This window comes from Misgurnus anguillicaudatus, chromosome 19 (genome assembly GCF_027580225.2).
Source record: "Misgurnus anguillicaudatus chromosome 19, ASM2758022v2, whole genome shotgun sequence".
Classification (NCBI taxonomy): Eukaryota; Metazoa; Chordata; class Actinopteri; order Cypriniformes; family Cobitidae; genus Misgurnus; species Misgurnus anguillicaudatus.
In genome coordinates, this window is record NC_073355.2 from 9,260,807 (window position 1) to 9,280,756 (window position 19,950).

Consider the following 19,950-nt stretch of genomic DNA (forward strand, 5'->3'; position numbering starts at 1 on the left):
TTTACAGTTGGGTTAAAAGAGGTTTGATATTAGGAGCGTTTTTAAGATTTTTTAATTAATTCCAAAAAAGCTCAGATTTCTACATAAGAGACGCCCAGAAAATGTCATTCATGTCATTTTATAGACTGCATTCACTTCACACACATATTATTTGTGCTTTAAGGGGTATACATTAGGGCTGTTCCAGCAAAACTAATTGTGTCTGGCTGAATATTGTTTCTGTTATTCGAATTAATTCGTTATACGTTTTGAAGCCATTATCCATGCCCTTCCGAATAACGTATTCGGCTTCGGGCACATCCCTACTGATGGTGTTGTGGGATGTCTTGGTAAATTTTGATGGTGTTTTGGATTGTGTTGGTAGATATTGATGGTGTTATAATATGTCTTAAATTGACGCGGTGGTGGATTGTGCTGTTGATATTCATGGTGTTGTGGCTATTGAAGTTGTTGTGGATTATGTCATCGATATTGTGGATCGCGTAGGTAGATACTGGCAGTAGGTTCTTTTATATAATCTTCTCTAATAGCGACCACAAATGACAGCCGAGATTTGGTCGCAGCGGTGAGTATATAAAGGGATTCTCGGCTAAGATTCGACAGGTTTTATTGAGAGCTGTGGGTATCGTTTGCGTTTCAGTGCCTTCCAGGCAAAGGGATTTGGGAATAGAGATTTGGCACTGTTTAATTGCAAAGAAAAGCTACGAATATAAAACTCATTGCAATGTGTGCACAGGGACGATTGGGATACAGTGACTGCTGTCAGTCTGTGATGTGGGAAGTCTCCCTACGGCCCGCGAGCCTTACCGGAGATTTCCCCTGTTAGGTCGGAAGCAAACATGCACACAAACTGTCCTGTGATGCTCACAGATGCACACCAGCTGCATGTTGGGGGGCAGCAGTAAATGTCAGCCGGTATTTGTGGACGAAGAGAAGGTGGCCCTCGATGGACACACAACCCCCACCAAAAAGCCGTCAGGGAAGTCCTCACATCACACATGAAAGACAGCCGTCTCTCTCATCTTATTCTCTCCTCGGCCCCACAGGAGTCTTATGCTATGTGTGTGTGTGAGCGTGTGCTGGTAAAGGAAGGTATATTCTGAAGTGGAATGGGAAATGTGTTTTATTATACTGCTGTGCACATGAAAGCGTGTCTAAACGCACACATCAGTTTGTTTGTGTGTGTGAATGTGAACAGCCCCAGCTGTGTTGTCTCTCACAGGGGCCTTAAACACAAAAGTGATTCGGCTGAGTGCCTCTGTCATCACAACCACATAATATTTGCATAAACTGTCTGACAGACGAAAGAAAGTGCAAAGAGTTAGTCAAATCAAACCAGTGCGGTTGCACGCTTGAATAAAACTCCTGTTCGTTTTCTAATGTCCACTGTAAATGTTCAACAGTCATTCACAATATTTTCCTCAAAGACACATCACTGTTCACAGAAAACCTGCTGAGCGTTTAATGTAAAACATGTCATTTGAAAAAGGTTTGTTTTTTGGGATATTGTTAAACAATTGATTAAATACACTACTTTTCAAAAGTTTTGAAACACTTGACTAAAATGTTTCTCATGATTGTTGCCTTTACACTATTCGTTGACTCTCAACATTTTTACACAACATTTTTGGGTTAAATAATATATTTTTTTTGTTGAATTAAGGGGAGGGGGGTCAACAGTGTTTCATGCATTCTGACTTATTAACACAGTTTAAGAGTTGGGTACGTTTCCTCATGCTAAACAAATGCAAAATTTCAAAAAAGCAGTTGGACGTGTTACAGAGTATTTTTTGTGCCGAACGCACTTCGCCAGGGTTCGCACAAGTTTCGGAAACGTTTTTTTTCAATTAACGGTCCAGTCCAGCTAACGCTTCAGGGGTACGCTATACGTATCACTTCTTTTTATGGGCACTTCTCCCGGAAAACCACGCACGCACGGCAATCAGCGGAAGAGCGAGAGCTGAGGACGCTAACTTACAGGCATCACTTCACGTGACATGTTTGTTTTATATAAAACTCAACAATGGCACGAAAGAAAAAGTGTGTTTTTGGATATAAGGAGAAGAAAGCCAGCTTTATGGAAACAATGGATATAGTTTGTTTATCCTGAGTTTTGCATGTGTGTTTGTTTAACGCTGGATTTCATTGAAAAGTCCCAACCGGGTCATAAGTTGCATGCGGTAAGTAAGACGTTTGTGTTATGTTGGAAATATGTGCGTAAGTGCATATAATATAAATATATGCAGTGTCGGCGCCACGAGCGGGCCCTAGGGGGCATGGCCCGGCCACTTGAGTCGCTGTGCCCCCTTACTTCTTAAAATAACAATGAACTTAATAATTTAAAAAATGTGCTGCAAATACATTTGGTTATACAATGAATACTGATTAAAATTCTGAGTATAATTAATAAAAAATAATAATTAAAATACTTACCCACAATGCAATGCTAACATAGTCAGCCAGTTACATACACGCAGCCACTGTCACGTTCGGGGGCTCAATCGCCATGCGTGAGAACTCATTTTCTATCTAAATAATGTATACTTGTAAGTCTTGGCATTTGAGCAAGATGAAGAAATTTCGCGACACATAAAAGGACCTTCTTAAAAAGTTTTAAAAAGTCCTCTCGTCGCCTGCAGATCTTCTGAAGGTAAAACGCATAGTTCATTCTGGTGTTAACTCAGATATGTCAGTAACATTGTTTTCTTTTGCTGTTATTTGGTTATGTAACTTACTGGTCTTTATGATTTGCGTGAGTTATTCAGTCTTGCACTTTAACGTCATTATAAGTTATGGTTTTACTATAGTGAGGGGTTTATTTAACAACTTGGCTGGCTGTAACAATCCCGCTAATTTCACGGTTAGTTGCTATATGATTAAATATATAGACATAACATTTTGATTTGATGTCTTTTATTAACTTACTTTAAAGAAATACAAACCTTCTGGGAAAAATTTTCCAGATGTGTTAAAACAAGTTAAAAGTCAAAAGATGAACATTCGGTTTAATCATTGTAAATACAATCTCATATACGTGATTAATAGTGCACATTTATTCTGTATTAATTCGTAGGTATTAAACTGTCTCTGTTAACGTGACTCGCTCGCAGTACCCGGGTGAGGCTGTGTTTCAGGCGGTTGTTCAAGGAATAAAATACCTTTGAATGTTGCGACTGGCCAATCAGTACCAAGCATTTTACAGTGCCATGTAGTCATAATAATAATAATAATAAAATAATAATAAGATGAACCAGGTGCCCCCACAGTAAAACAGGAGGCCCCCTCATTCTGTATTCTCTGGCGCCGACACTGATGTAGTGAATCATAAGTTAAACAGTCTGTTGTATAAGTTTTGACTCGTGACTCGCACCTCCCACAGCAAGTAACTCCTCCTTCCGAATGTTTTCGTACGTTATTGGAAAGAATCGATAAATCTAATCTGTTTTTTAATTAATGTGATCAAACTAAAGACTCTTCGGAGATATAAAGGATGTAATACTGCTCTATAGGTACTCCAGATTAACATCAGATACACAGAAACAGTGTGTGTTATGGACGCTTTAACATAACATTTTAAGGCAACCAGGTAACTTACTTTTTTAAGTTGAAACAACAAAAATATAACTGTGCCAATATTCATTTATTTCTTTAGAAGACTTAACATTTTATTTAAAATATCATTTTTGAAATATATGCTTTGGACCAAATAATAAAAAGCAGCCAATAGACCCCTTAATTGCCTAAGTCACAGTGACGTCACTGCTCTAGCTGGAGGCAAAAAATAAATAGGAACCCATAGCAGGTGCGCTAAAAGTTTGAGTTTTTGACTTTAAATTGTCATCATGTTGTGTTTTTAGCGGCCAGAATAGAAGTTACATCACTTTTGGTTCAAAACTAAAGTTTTACTGACATTCCTTCGCAGAAATCAAGACGACAATTGTGGTTGAATGCAATACGGAGTACAGACTGGACGGAGACGATCATAAATAATGCTTGTGTTTGCAGTGCACACTTCATATCAGGTAAAATAATCTATGCATATGTACTGGTATGTTGGTTTTATTTAGTACAAATCAGCAAGTTTCTGTTTTATAGGTGAAAAGTCGCCAACCTTCAGCGCTATTGTTTAGCTTAAATATTAAGAAACATACAGCGATAGATGTGTGTGCCATCTTTTAAATGGTCTCTTAAAAGAATCCACATTGCTAATCATAGATAGCCCAGCGATAGGTTACATTAGACAATAAGCCTTGAAAAAATTGCCCAAACCACCCGAAAGTATTTCATATGTTGTCTAGGAAATATCCAAAACCTGGTTAAAATCGCGAGAGATAATTTACAAAAATAGCTGTTACGGTCCCGCAGAACAGTGACTGTAAATATTCGGACAGTTCCGAACCTTCTTCTACATCCATGTTTAATAAATCCCACCACAAGTACGATTTTGCAAACCTAACTGAAAATATAACATAGTTTTGATTTATCTTCACGTTTTTGATCTTAGTACAATTCCTGTATGGGTACAATTGTGCAATTCCATATTTTTGATTTTAAAATATGGAAACAGTTATAAACAAAGAACGAGTAAGTGTTTCTAAACTTTTGAATGGTAGTGTATATATTGCATGTTTACTGTATAAGGAAATACAGTAATCCTAAACAGGGGTACATGAATCCAAGACATAGGTATTTAGAAAGAGTTTAAGTTTGGTTTAAACCACAAGGACGAAATCCATACTTACAAAAAATCTATGACAATTATTACCAAGATTTGGAATACAGTAATGAGGGAGTCATGATGAAATGATCACAAAGCAGAATATTTTAATGGTCTTATTATACAATTATGTGTACATACATGTATGTGTATATATATTGTCAAATATTCAGACTGAGGAGTTGTAATGCTTTGAGTCTGTGTGTTTGATTTACCTGTATTGGCAGAACTATAAGAGCCACACAGATCATAATGACCACCAGGAGCTGAGATGGCCAGATCTGAGGTGTGACATCACCAAAGCCCACCGTTGAGAAGGTGACTACACAGAAATACAGCGAGTCGAAGAGAGTCAGATTGTTCCCTGCTCGCTCCAGGTGCTGAATGCCACAAATACTGCAGGAGAGAGAGAGAGAGAGAGAGACAGGATTGTGTGCCATTAGAACTGAACTGACAATGACCAGCCTGGTTTTAGCTGGGTTTGGTTAATCGCGGCCATGGCTGGCGTGCAGAGGTGGGCTCGAGCATGGTTCACTTGGGCTCCCAGATGTGATCCCAAATCGTGCAAGAGCGCAAATCAAAAGAAGAGGCATCAATTGCACGACCTTTCACCTTCATCTGCCTTCGTAAAAACCTTCTGATGCTGCGCATAGTAGGGTTACGTGAATGTGTGATCTGCACACTTGACAGACCAACTAAGCAATATGATGGCATGTGTGAGGGCTGTTTGTCATCGTGCACCAAACGACTCCGAATAAAAAACACAGACTTAACATTACTATGGGTTCCAGTATTAAGAGAGCGCTTTACTTCCTGCTTTGTTTAAAACAATCGCATCCTAATGACAAATGCGCGCCCGGGCTCGGATGGATAAAAGTACAGTGTGAGTCCGTGCATCTGGGGGAGTGGAAAGGGGGGACAATCGCGCTGGGTCAAGGTTTAGTTTGGATAGTGTAAGTGTGCCCCAAGTTTGTAGTTAGTAACTTAGTGCAGCAGGTTGGTTTTAGAGGGGTTTTGGACACTTTCTAACTGATCAGGCTGGAAGCTTGGCCAGCTTGGCTAGCTTGTTGGCTGGTCTTAGCTGGTTTAAGATGGAAGTAGTTGGTTTAAGCGGGTCCTCCCAGTCTAGCAAAGCTGCCCTTATGAAAATTAACCATGGTTTTCCTACAGTAAAAAGTCAGTGTTGGGGAAAGTTACTTTTAAAAGTAATGCATTACAATATTAAGTTACTCCCCAAAAAGTAACTAATTTGCGTTACTTAGTTACTTTTCATGGAAAGTAATGCTTTTGTTACTTTTGCGTTACTTTTTCTTACTTAGCTGAGGCTTTATCTCTTTCAGGTCTTGTAGGTGTTTTTTTATGATCGCAAAAATGTCAAGCTCTGGCCTGCCATTTTCATTTCTGAATCAAACTGTTCCCGCTCAGGCGCACTGAGGGCGTAATTCTACGTTAATATGTTCAGTTTAATTCAGTACATTGTTTTATTTTTAAAATGAATTAATTAAACTGAACAGTAACTGTCAGGGTCCTGTCTAGGAGTCTTGTGTTGTGTTTGTATTTAAGTCATGGTGGCAGGGTTTTGGCAGTCCCAGGCTTTATGTGGGGCCTCATGCCTTGTTTATTGTGGCATGTGTCTCCGGTGTTTTGTCTCTTGTCCCCGCCCCCTCGTTCTCCTGCTTACTATTAATCATTAGTTTATTTCCATCACCTGTTCCCGCTCGTTATCTTGTTTGGTATCTCGTTATCCGCCACCACGTTTGCCCCAGTTATGGAGATGGCCGAACTAGGGGCGCAGCCGGAGCCCGCGCAGTCGACCCGTTCCGCGCAGTTCGCGCAGTCGACCCAGCTTGCGCAGCCACAGCCGGAGCCCGCATAGCCACAGCCGGAGCCCGTGCATTCCATGCAGCCACAGCCAGAGCCTGCGCAGCCACAGCTGGACCCCACACATTTCGCGCAGTCGACCCATCCCGCGCAATCGACCCAGTATGCGCTATTGGTGACTGAGCGGCCGAATCCAGTGAGGTCTGCGTAGCCACAGCTGCATCCTCGTCCCGCACCTCCTTGGACTATATTGTTCTGAGTACTTGTGGACTTTAGTGTGTTTGATTTATTTTTGTATTTTATCTTGTTTTTTAGCACCTTGTTGTTATTTTTTATTCTGATGTATTCACGTGGCCGTGGCCAGGTGGCGTCCCCTGAGGGAGGGGTACTGTCAGGGTCCTGCCTAGGAGTCTTGTGTTGTGTTTGTATTTAAGTCATGGTGGCAGGGTTTTGGCAGTCCCAGGCTTTATGTGGGGGCTCATGCCTTGTTTATTGTGGCATGTGTCTCCGGTGTCTTGTGTCTTGTCCCCGCCCCCTCGTTCTCCTGCTTACTATTAATCATTAGTTTATTCCCATCACCTGTTCCCGCTCGTTATCTTGTTTGTTTTTTTCCTATTTAATGTCATTGTTCCTCAATCCTCAAAGTAACTCACATTACTTTTCTAAAAAAGTAACTCAAATAATAATGTGTACATTTATAAAGTAATGCGTTACTTTACTCGTTACTTCAGAAAAATATGATTATTACGTAATGCACATTACTTGTAATGTGTTACCCCCAACACTGGTTACTGTAGTAAATAAAAAAAAAAACATGGTTAGTGTAGTAAAACCATGTTTTTGCTGATAGTAATCAATACACCAAAAAACATGGTTACTACACTTTTAGCACAATTAAAGCATGGATAATTTTCGTACGACCATCTTCCAGCCAGCTTTTGGGTAAGCTGATTTTAGCTGTTGGGTCAGCTTGTCTCCCAGCCCGACCAGCTAAAAAATTGGCCAAAACCCATCTAAAACCAGACTGCTACACCAGCTTAACCAGCTAAAACCAGCCAACCAGCCTAGACTAATAGTAGGGTGATCAGTTATATAAATGCAGCATCACACTCGTAATTGTACTGTTATGGCACATTGTGATTCGGCATGAGACTCAAGCAATAACACTCATCTTCATGTGACATTGTTCAAATTTTTATGAAAAATATTTCATTTTAGAAAGGTAGAAAAACTTTCATTTCCCAGGATGCCTTGAACTACCTTGAGCTTCTTCCAATTGAAATTCAATACATTCATCTTCCTGTCAGTCCTGTCCATTTAAATACCAATTCACCGACCAAACACAATTCCAGCTCATGAAAAGAAAACGATCCACCTATAAATTCTGCATTTTTTATGTGGCTTGTGCATAAACAGCTCTGATAGAGATTTAAAGACCTTTCAGGTAGACAGTATTGTGGGGATTTACATGCATATGGAAAGCCAGAGGGTTAATATAATCTCGAACGGCACAGAACAGACTGTAATAAACACAAAAAAACGTCCATCCATGTGCACGTGAACACAGTGTGATCTTTCTATTTCTCAGTACTGCTGATGTGTGTGTGTGTATTTGCTCAGTTTGAAGGGCCGGTTGAGTCAACACACAGCTGTCAACGGTGAAAAGGTCACTCATTTCTCTCCTTTCTGTTTTTCGAACCGCACATTTGGCCCCTCCACTGACAGAACACGAGAGCACGACCCCGACCAATCAATCACACCCTAACATGTCTCATTCCGGTCAGACCATAACCCTTATTCATATATACAGTATAAAGTGTCCAAAAATGTGATTTAATGTCTCACCAGGTGAAGATGAGGCAAAGTAGCGTGCTGATGAGGATGAGGACCTGGTTGAACATGGCTGAATGTGTGCGCTGGATCGCTCTGTGCAGGTCATTCTAAAAAGATGGAAAGAGACATAGAAGATAAATATCGAGATTACATTGTGCTATTGGGGATGTATGAATAATGGTTACCAAAATATATTGATAAGAAGACTAGCAAATGTGACAACCATAAAGGTTTAAGCAACGGATCACAGATAGAGTCTGGAAAACAAGATATGAGATATGAGGAGGAAACGGGAGAGAGATTTTGTGAATACACGCTGACACAATAGTTCTGCGTGAAATGATGCATGGTGTGATAATGGAAGAGAAACGCTTCATTTCTTACAATCATGTTCTCGAGAGCGTGTTTGGCCAACCAGCAGTTTAAGAACACAGGGATGAATATGTTTCTGAGGGAGGGCAAAATCACCTGGTTGGAAAGAAAATAACCATCATTTACTTCAGTTCAAAGAGTTTTGTAATACAGATATAATCTTCACAGGCTCACCATGCACTTCTGCATAACCTGAAATACGTTTCTCCTGGTACATATCGCTGCATCTTTCGGTTGAAGTGTCCACTAGAGGCACTGGAGGCACTTGTTTTTTTCTGTTTTGATTAGGGTTTATTTAAAGTTATAAAGCAGACAATACTGGTCCTGTCCCAAATGGCACACTTCATGTGGACTTTGGTCTCATGGCCTTAAATTTCGCTTGCTCGCTTATAGCGCTTTTCCATTGCATAGTACCCACGGTTTGGTTTAGTTTTGGTCGGGTCAGCTTACTTTTGGGAGCTTTTCCATTGGGTGCAGTACGTGGTACCCGATACTTTTTTGTGTACCACCTCGGTTGGGGTTCCAAGCAACCCGAGCTGATACCAAACGTGACGCGAAAACACTGTAGATCACTGATTGGTCTCAGAGAATCGTCACTACCAGCGTCACACTATAACGTTAGCTTTACCTTTAGTGCTAGCTTGCGCTGTCTCGCACAAACATGCTGTCATCTGTGCTCTGCTATAAGTTCCCAAACTCCATTTTAGCGATGAAAGACATCCACATGTTGAGAATCAGGGACACCAGAACAGTTTTTTCCAGACTTGCAGTTTGTGGCGGAACATTCGCGACGAGCACGTCAGCATTATATATGCTTAAATGCAACTTCAATGAGGCTCAGCGGAACGGCGGTAACGTTAGTGATAAACGCGATGTTCAAACTAAATCTATTTGTGGTGGCCAATTTTAATTTTGTGGCGGATTGAGAAATAAATAAATGTATGGGAATGTATACCGAAGCTCTCACTTTTATGATGTCACAGCATAGGCAGCACAAATATAACGACACGCCTATAATCCCGCCCACTACGAAGTGATACTAAACTCGATGAAAAAGCTAACTAGCCAAAAGTGAGGTGAGCTGACCCGGCCCAAACTAAACTAAACCGTGGGGTACTATGCAATGGAAAAGCGCCATTAGTGTGGGTGTCCCATCTGACCTCCCAAGAGTCCTCATCAGCGCCCCCTTTGCACCCTTGATGCGAAACCAAAACTCTATATATTTTTAATTCTTTGGTTATTTTTGTTTATGAATATACATCTAGCCATGCCAAGCTTTAAATCACTCTATTGGGTAGAAATAAAGTGGATGTGTGTGGGGGGGGGGTCAAATATTGTTTTAGGTTATAGGGGGGCTTTCAAGTGAAAAAGTTTGAGAATCACTGCCCTGGTGGACCCCGAACCCTTGGTTGAGAAACACTGGGTTAGCACGGTTATTATGTCAGAAAATGTTATTATGACTTAAACTGAGCTAAGAACCCTTACTGTGTTTTGTGCGATTCTTATCGCACAAATGTTAAAATGGTTTCAGACCTAAATTAGTCGTGTTGGTAAAGTTTTGTCATAAAAACTAAATACCATTTAAAATTTTATTGTTGTATTGTATTGTCTACCCAGTCTCACGAAATTACGTACCTATAGTCACATAATTTTTAAAATTCTTTTTCGTGATACTGTCACGAATTTCCACGTTTTTTCGTGATCGTATCACGAATTTCTGTTTACGTGTCATTGTCACGTATTGGTTACTCTACTGCTTTTTCCTATTTTCAAACCATTTTCGCTTCGGTTTAGGGTTAGATTTGGTGTTTGCATTAGGATGTCACTTTAAGTATTGGTTTATACTGTTTTTTTCAGATTTATTTTTTATATTTTCTGATTTTTAAACCATTGTCGCCTGGCGTTAGGGTTAGAGTTGGGTTTGGGTAAGGATGTCATTTTATGTCAATCTAAACCTAAACAGAAGCCAAAATGATAAGAAATTAGGACAAAACAGTTGAGCAATACGTGACAATTACACGTAAACAGAAATTCGTGATACGATCACGAAAAAACGTGGAAATTCGCGACAGTATCACGAAAAAGAATAAAAAAATTATGTGACTATAAGTACGTAATTTCGTGTGACTGGGCTGTGTATTGTATACATGCCAAATTTCAAAGTGTTCGGGATGGATCAGGTGACGGTGACCTCTACTATAAAAACAAAATCCTTAAAGAAAAACACAAGAGTTTTTCATAAGCATCGCAGTTGTACTTACAGTGATCACGAACGGAACGGCGCTGATCATCTCCAGAATAAACGGAATGCGCAACACTTGCTCCCAAAGGTTGCCCTGGAAACAAGGATACTCATGTCAGGGAGCACTATTGTATCCGTGACCTCTCGGTTTAAAGGACAAAACACGGTCTTAATTGGTTTCGGACAGGAAAACGCCAAGGTCAAAGATCAAATATCTTCTGCCACCTCAGAAATGGGTTTCATCTATCGCCAGTGTGGTTGAGATGGTGGCTCAATTAAAGTGTTAAACGTCTATGTTTACGTCTGACCCGCGGGGTTGAATAGCACTTTGTTTGTTGCGATACAAATAAATACAGAACAAAGAGCGAGAAACATGCAGGTTGTAGAACATCGCAGTAAAGAAGGAAGTGTACAACACTCCAAAAAACAGAAAACAAACATGTCTTCTGCTTCCCCTCATCACTTAGTCCCTTCAAAACAGTTTAACAAAATTGATTGGTTGTTACTGGGTAAACGCTTTTCTCTATTCAATCGCCTGTTATCCTGGCTGCTCAAGGTTTTTGTAACATTGTACTGTAGATCTTCACTATCTTGATCGAGATTTGAAACCAAGTTGAGCATCAGGTGCACGGACCAGCTATAGAAACACACGTAGAACCAGCTGCCATAAAAAGCTGGCTGGATAATTCAGCAGGTTTCTGTTACAGTATCTCGTGTGTATAAAGTGTAGTGCAGGTCTTTTTGTAGCAACATAAAAATCATTTCATTATATTATAGTGAACTGCGGGAAAACTTTGATCACACATGGTGTTTATCTCACCTTGTAGCTGAGGTACACCAGCAACATGGTCTCTGAAAAACTGATGAATGCAACAAGCACCTGGAGAGAGAGAAAAGTAGCCAGACGCGGAGACAAACAGAGAAAGAGATGAAAGAAAAAGAGAGAGAGAGAGAGAGAGAATGAGAGATGGAGGTCGTGTAGAAAGGAACAGCAGGGTGTTTTGCACACTGTCTGAAAATAAACGGCCTAACTGAAGAAAACACAACAATGGCAAGTGTATGCATGTGTTTTAATTTAACTATGGGTGCTTTCATGTTTCAGCGGCTGCTTTCTTCTTTTTTAATAAAAAGGTCAAAACGTTTTTATTGATTTAGCTTCGTCCCAGATTACTTGTTTCCACAGTATTTTACTTAAATTATTTATTAACGTCTGTATTTACTTATAACCAATTTGCGGGCGCAAAACACGCAACAAAATGTAAAGTCTCCCTGTAGTCTTTAGTTTTGTCACTTAAAACTCATCTTTGAGCATCATAATAGCATATGTAAGCTTTTTTTCCGTTTTGCGTTTTGTCTTTAAACAGCTTGAATGTAATTCCCTCATTTAGTGTAGTGGATCTATGAATTCGTCCATATACAGTGGTGTGAAAAAGTGTTGGCCCCCTTTCTGAGTTTTTATGTCTTTGTATGTCTGCCACACTTTAATGTTTCAGATCATGAAACAAAAGTAAATATTAAGCAAAGATAATACAACATGCAGTTTTTAGATGAAGGTTTTTATGATGAAGTTAAAACATAACTTAACTAACCCAGTAACTTAGTTTTAGTAACCCATTCTTTGCAAGCATGTGAAAAAAAAGGTCTTTGAAATTTGGTTCCTCCTGTGATGTCAGAAGGGGTTAATACCACCCCTTAATCTTCACTGTCCAACCATGGCACTGCCATTTAGTGCAGAGATCAGCTCATTTGCATTTAAAAGGAAACACCCAAAAACGGCACATTGTTGCTCACACGTACAAAGTGGTAATTTTAACATGCTAATAAATTATCTATATGGTAATTTGAGTTAAGTTGCCCAAACACATCTCATTACATATGTACTCTGGGGACACCAAAGATTTAGGGGCTGTCCACACGGAGACGCGTATCACTGCATACGTATAAATTTGTTATCGTATTGGCGTTACATCCACACGGATCCGGCGTTTTGGGAGACTGAATCCGCTATTTTTTGAAACCAGGTCCTAAAGTGGATAAATCTGAAACCGACACCCTTGCGGTTTCGTCTGTACAGCCAATCCGTATATTTTGTGAAGCGAAAACGTCATCACATCACGTGTCGGAAGCGTCACACGTAACAGCAGCAACAACGGTGGACTACGTGATTGTGTTCGTGCTACAGAAGCTACTAAAGCCTACTAGCTTTATTACAGCAAAATCTATTGCTTCTATGCAATTGTGGTGACCAACAATCGATAATAGACAACACCATACGTTGGTTATGCGCATGCTCAAAGTCTTCTTCTCCGTGTATAGTGTATATCTGTGGCAGAATTACAGCGCCCCATACTGGTCCGGCATATATACTACACCGCTTTCTGTCGGTTTCAGTGGTTTCGTGTGTACGGATTATTTTTTCTAGGGCAAGGAAAAAAAATTATCGGATAGGGGATGCACCGGCTTCGTGTGGACATAGCCTTATTTGATATCTTAAAAAAGTCTTGTGAAATGTCCCCTTTGAATAGGACAAAGTGAAGTAGACCAAAATATCTCCAAAAGCTACACATCATGTTGAGATCCAAAGAAATTCAGGAACAAATAAGAAAGTGATTGAGATCTATCAGTCTGGAAAAGGTTATAAAGCCATTTCTAAAGCGTTGGGACTCCAGCGAACCACAGTGAGAGCCATTATCCACAAATGGCGAAAACATGGAAGTTATGGAAGAGTGGTGAACCTTCGCAGGTGTGGTCGGCTGACCAAAATAACACCAAGAGCGCAGCGACGACTCATCCAAGAGGTCACGTAAGACCGCACAACAACATCCAAAGAACTGCAGGCCTCTCTTGCTTCAGTGAAGGTCAGTGTTCATGACTCCACCATAAGAAAGAGACTGAGCAAAAATGGCCTGCATGGCAGACTTCCAAGACGAAAACTGCTGCTGAGCAAAAAGAGCATAACATCTCAGGTTTGCAAGAAAACATCTTGATGATCACCAAGACCTTTGGTAAAATACTGATGAGACTGGACTGATGAGACAACTTTTCGGAAAGTGTGTGTCCCATCACGTCTGGTGTAAAAGTAACACAGCATTTCAGAAAAAAGAACATCATACCAACAGTAAAATATGGTGGTGGTAGTGAGATGATGCTGTCTAACAAAAAATCTTGAAGGATAATGTCTGGCTATCTGTTCATGACCTCAAACCAAAGCGAACTTGGGTTCTGCAGCAGGACAATGATCCAAAACACACCAGCAAGTCCAACTCTGAATGGCTGAAGAAAAACAAAATGAAAATTTTGGAGTGGGCTAATCAAAGTCCTGACCTCAATCCTATTGAAATGCTGTGGCATGACCTTAAAAAGGCGGTTCATGCTCAAAAACCCTCCAATGTGGCTGAATTGCAACAATTCTGCCAAGATGAGTGGACAAAATTTCTCCACGGCGCTGTAAATGATTCATTGCAAGTTATCACAAACAGTGTTGGGGGTAACGCATTCCAACCCACTGCGCAGTGACGTCGGAATGAATTCGGTACATAAAAGGGGTTGTTTTGTAACGCCAGGCGACGTCTTTTTTTCGACGTCTTCTGCACGTCTAAATGTTTACATCCGTAGGACCTCCGTGTAAGGAAAAAAGCGAAAAGCAATGATTGTCTCTGCACTTCACCCATCCATTGCGACACCGAACGCTTCAGTCATTTCCTGCCGGCTGTGGGATTCAATCCACCGATCTCTGGGTTACAAGTAAGTCTCGCTAACCACTCGGCCACACGGCCATATGTTAATTTGGTATATAAGGCAAACTTATTGCATTCATAACACGAACGCAACATTATTATGAGAATAGGTGAGAATATTTTCATTTTAAATTGTTAGTATGGTCATATATTTTAATATAACGAACTACGCATTTAATTACAGATTTTTAATTGTACATTTAGATGAATTTGTATATAATTCAAGAAAGCAGAAAAAACAGTGCTGTATAAATAATTAATATTTATACAAATAATTAATTAATATTTATATAAATAATTCGTAAGCATTAATCATGTTGGTACAATAATGCTGATATTTGTAAATAATTTTTTTATAGGCCTAATCATGTAATATAGACACAGGCCTGTCATAGACGTCCAAATGACCGCCAAAGAATTACCCAGTTCAAACGTCAAATGTTGCCCGTAAATTTGACGTACAAATGATGTCCAAAAAATTACCCAGTTTAAACGTCAAATTTTGCCCGTAAATATGACATCAAAATGACGTCCAAAAAATTACCCAGTTTAAACGTCAAATGTTTCCGTAAATATGACGTCCAAAAATTACCCAGTTTAAACGTCAAATGTTGCCCGTAAATATGACGTCCAAGTAGGGTCATGGTTGGACGTCCAAATAGTGGACCTAGTTTGGACGTCGAATTGATGTCCAGAATTGGTCATGGACCGACGGACACAATATAGACACGATCTCCACGTCTATTCGATGTCCTGTGTTTAGTGGGAAGTAACGCGCATTACGTAATAATATTACTTTTCTGAAGTAACGAGTAAAGTAACGCATTACTTTATAAATGTACACATTAATATTTGAGTTACTTTTTAGAAAAAGTAATGCAAGTTACTTTTCAGTTTAATTAATTCGATTTAAAAATAAAATAATTTACTGAATTAAACTGAACATATCTGTGCGCCTGAGCGGGAACAGTTTGAGTCAGAAAGAGATCAAGTCTCAGCAAAGTAAGAAAAAGTAACGCAAAAGTAACGTAAGCATTACTTTCCATGAAAAGTAACTAAGTAACGCAATTAGTTACTTTTTTGGGGAGTAACATAATATTGTAATGCATTACTTTTAAAAGTAACTTTCCCCAACACTGATCACAAACGCTTGATTGCAGTTGTTGCTGCTAAGGGTGACCCAACCAGTTAATAGGTTTAGGGGCAAGCACTTTTTCACACAGGGCCATGTGGGTTTGGATTTTGTTTTCCCTTCATAATAAAAACCTTCATTTAAATCTGCATGTTGGGTTTACTTGTGTTATCTTTGCTTAATATTTACATTTGTTTCATAATCTGAAACATTAAAGTGTGACAAACATGCAAAAACAAATCAGAAAGGGGGCCAACACTTTTTCACACCACTGTATATGAATATGCGAATTAGTCTGCACCTTCATCTTTTTGTACACATAAATAGATGCAAATTTTGGAACTGCCAAGTCTGGTTTCACAATACATACGTGAACTGCTCTTTTGCAGCACTAATTGTTTTTAGCGCTGATGTTAACAGGTTAGACTATTAAACACTGCACATGAGTTCAGCATGTGTGAGTTCAAATGTGTGGTTATGTGGATGTGACACAGCAAACCAAGGAAATTTCAAACAGCGGAAATGAGATGTCTTTGGGAAACTCAAATATTATGGATAAAATACTAGGGGTGGGCAATATCGTCCGATATTGGTGCAAATGGCCGGATCGAATTTTGTACAGGTTGGGGAATAAAAGCCGATCCGATACCAACACGGACCTTGTCTTGGCAACTTGTCGTAATCTGCGACTTTCTGAGCAACACGGATTTGCACAAATTGATCAAAGTTACATCTTAAATTTCATTTCGAATTTTTGTGCTGACTAACCAAAAATGTTGCTACTAGTCTGTTTGAAATATTTAAATAAAAATGAAGCAGCAGTATTGCACAATGTTTCCCTGAGTCTTGAATTTGGACAGTGAAACGTTTGAGTTCTGTATCTCTGTTTAAGCACAATGCTTTTTGAAGGACTAACAAATGTGTTATTTGCAGCTTAATTGATTAAAAGCGTGATAGAGATGGTATTGGATCGTATCGACAGATACTTAAGGTTGTGGTAACAACACTGGTATCAGACATGAAAAAATTGTATCGGCCCAGCCCTATAAAATACTCAGCAATCCGGTTGTTAAGTCTGACGTCATGCGCCGCTTACAGGTCCAACCGCTCACAGATGTCATAGAGAAATAACAAAAAAAATCACGTCTATAATACACTCGTATCATAATAAAGAACTACCAAAAACACCCAATCCTAATTTTTATCACCATAACAAAATCCGAGATGACCAGACATGGATTTATGGATGTGGATTTTTTATGAATTATTAATATATTGCTGTCTTTGATTCTGGGAGCCTGAGACTCCAGTTTGTGAGTTTATAAAATGTTAACTTAAATGTGTGCTATGAATAAATAGTGCTCATAAATGCCTGTTTAAATGAGGTGGCTTGGAGCTGGAAACGGTATTCCTTACGTCATGACTTAACAAGCGGATGGTGTTGAATGATGAATTTGCACATGGGTTGTCTTAAAGCAAAAAAAACACCACATAGACATATAAACAACAATAAAAACTTTTTTACCACAGTGGAACTTAAAGGTGCATTGTGTAATTTTTAGAAGGATCTCTTGACAGAAATGCAAAATAATATATAGAACTATATTATCAGGTGTGTTTAAAACCTTTCATAATGAACCGTTATGTGTTTATTACCTTTGAATGAGATGTTTTTATCTACTTTCACCGAGGGTCCCCTTACATGGAAGCCGCCATTTTGTGCCGCCATGTTTCTACAGAAGCCCTTAACGGACAAACTTTTTTTACTTAGTTGTCTCCAACGATGACATGTTTGTCCGGTGGCGGCTACCGTAGCTTTTCTATGCGTTTAAAAAGCGAAAGGTGACCAGTGGACTTAGCGTTGGTTGCAGTACGCAACCTCACCACTAGATGGCACTAAAATTTACACACTGCACCTTTAAAGGATATTACGATAACATGAAAACATCTTCTGGGGAGTTTTATATACACAAGGATAGAACAGATTCTAGTAATATACTTACAAATATTTGTGTAAAAATAAAATAATGATGCCGCCATTGTTGTAAAGTCATTTTCACCCCCTATAATTTGCCTCCAGATTTTATGTAAAAATTTCAATTTTTACCCCTATTCACAAACAAGTGAATTATTCAGTAAATATTCATCTAACATATGTAATATTTTGTCTTTCTTCATCATATTTCTTTCTCCAGAAAAATTTTGAGCCGGATACATCTCTAAAACCTATTGATAGTGTAAAGTGTGCCCTTAAAATGAGTTTCACCTCGAAAAGTCCAAAATGCCAAATGTACCCATGATTGAAGTAAACTGTGTGTGATAGTAAATGATTTCTGACCTGAAGAGCCCAGAGTGGGAGAGGTCTGTTCACCCAAATAATGAGGGACCTGATGACAGGAACACAGTATTATGATCAATTCAAAGGGAGAAATGACAAATTAAAGGCGCTCATAATTCAAAACTTTCTTTTCACATGTCAGCCACAGCGACACCGAATCTAATCCATTTAAAATGCTACATAAATGTTGGCTGATAAATAAACAAGTACAAACAAGCAAACATTTAGTTGTGAATAAAGAAATCAAATCTCTGTGATATCTGTATTCAGCATTGAATACACGCTTACAAAGTGTCTCCAGAATATCTGATGCTCAGTAAAAACATAAACAGTGCGGTCTTGTTAAGCATGCTCTGGTATTATCACAGAGACACATGTGCACTGTGTCCTGAGCTCAATAAATCAATTCTACCATTCACATGAGATTAAACATATGTGACTGTCTGTAAAATCCAGACCAAAGTGTCTTAATCTAATAATGATCAAAGTTTGATTTCACATTGACAACCTTACATAGTCAATATTAAAGATATCAAGGTTATTTTACAGAATGATCTTTACGTTAAATAGGATGATTTTATGTAGAAAACAGTAAATCACAAAAAAATGACTTTAGCTGAGGTTTAGGCTAGGGGTGGGCCGATCCGATATTCAGTATATTACTGTGGGTTCACACCAGCCGTGATTGAGGCGTCAAATTTGCGTCTACCGCCACTTGATTCACAAATTCTAGTTATCGAGACATTCACGCGGAAAATTGCGTCATGGGAGGGGCTTCTGCGAATCCACTCGCGTTCTGTAATCGCGTCACTACTAGGGCAAGCTCCTAAATTGGTTAACGCGTCGCGTTTCCCACGTCAACGCTCAATTCGTCAAAACGCGCCACGCTAAACTCCTCATTTGCGCCGCGAGACCTCCAGACGCGCGTCAACGCATCTTTACATTTATTTAAAGGAATAGTCTACTCATTTTCAATATTAAAATATGTTATTACCTTAACTAAGAATTGTTGATACATCCCTCTATCATCTGTGTGCGTGCACGTAAGCGCTGGAGCGCGCTGCAAAGTTTCGATAGCATTTAGCTTAGCCCCATTCATTCAATGGTACCATTTAGAGATAAAGTTAGAAGTGACCAAACACATCAACGTTTTTCCTATTTAAGACGAGTAGTTATACGAGCAAGTTTGGTGGTACAAAATAAAATGTAGCGCTTTTCTAAGCGGATTTTTAAGAGAAGCTACATTTTATGGCGTAATAGCACTTTTGGGAGTACTTCGACTCGGCGCAGTAACACCCTCCCTCTCCCATTATGAGAGGGAGAAGGGGAGCGGACTTTCAGGCGAGTCGAAGTACTCCCAAAAGTGCTATTACGCCATAAAATATAGTTCCTCTTTTAAATCTGCTTAGAAGAGTGTTGCGTTTTGTTTTGTGCCACCGAACTTGCTCGTGTGGCTGCTCGTCTTAAATAGGAGAAACATTGTTTGGTCACTTCTAGCTTTGTCTCTGATTGGTACCATTGAATGAATGGGGCTAAGCTAATTGCTATCGAAGCGTCGCAGCACGCTCCAGCGCTTACGTGCACGCACACAGATGATATAGGGATGTATCAACAATTCTTAGTTAAGGTAATAACATATTTTAATATTGAAAATGAGTAGACTATTCCTTTAACATTGAAATCACTCACGCTTGACGCCTCTACTGCGGCTGGTCTGAACGCAGCATTAGTCCGATATTGGCAAAACTAGCTGGAGCG

At 39.4% G+C, this 19,950-nt stretch overlaps 1 protein-coding gene across 2 annotated transcripts in view; it reads right to left on the reverse strand.

Annotated features, from left to right (window-relative positions):
* kcnt2b (potassium sodium-activated channel subfamily T member 2b) overlaps positions 1-19,950 on the reverse strand; it is a 140,258-nt gene that overhangs the window by 63,109 nt on the left and 57,199 nt on the right. For both annotated transcript variants that reach the window (XM_055186398.2, XM_055186402.2), the window contains exons 5-10: positions 18,193-18,241; positions 11,806-11,865; positions 11,005-11,079; positions 8,756-8,839; positions 8,384-8,478; positions 4,933-5,113 (exon numbers count right to left, since the gene is read on the reverse strand). In XM_055186398.2, the coding sequence (XP_055042373.2) occupies positions 4,933-5,113; positions 8,384-8,478; positions 8,756-8,839; positions 11,005-11,079; positions 11,806-11,865; positions 18,193-18,241 (544 nt within the window). The remainder of the gene's footprint in view (positions 1-4,932; positions 5,114-8,383; positions 8,479-8,755; positions 8,840-11,004; positions 11,080-11,805; positions 11,866-18,192; positions 18,242-19,950) is intronic.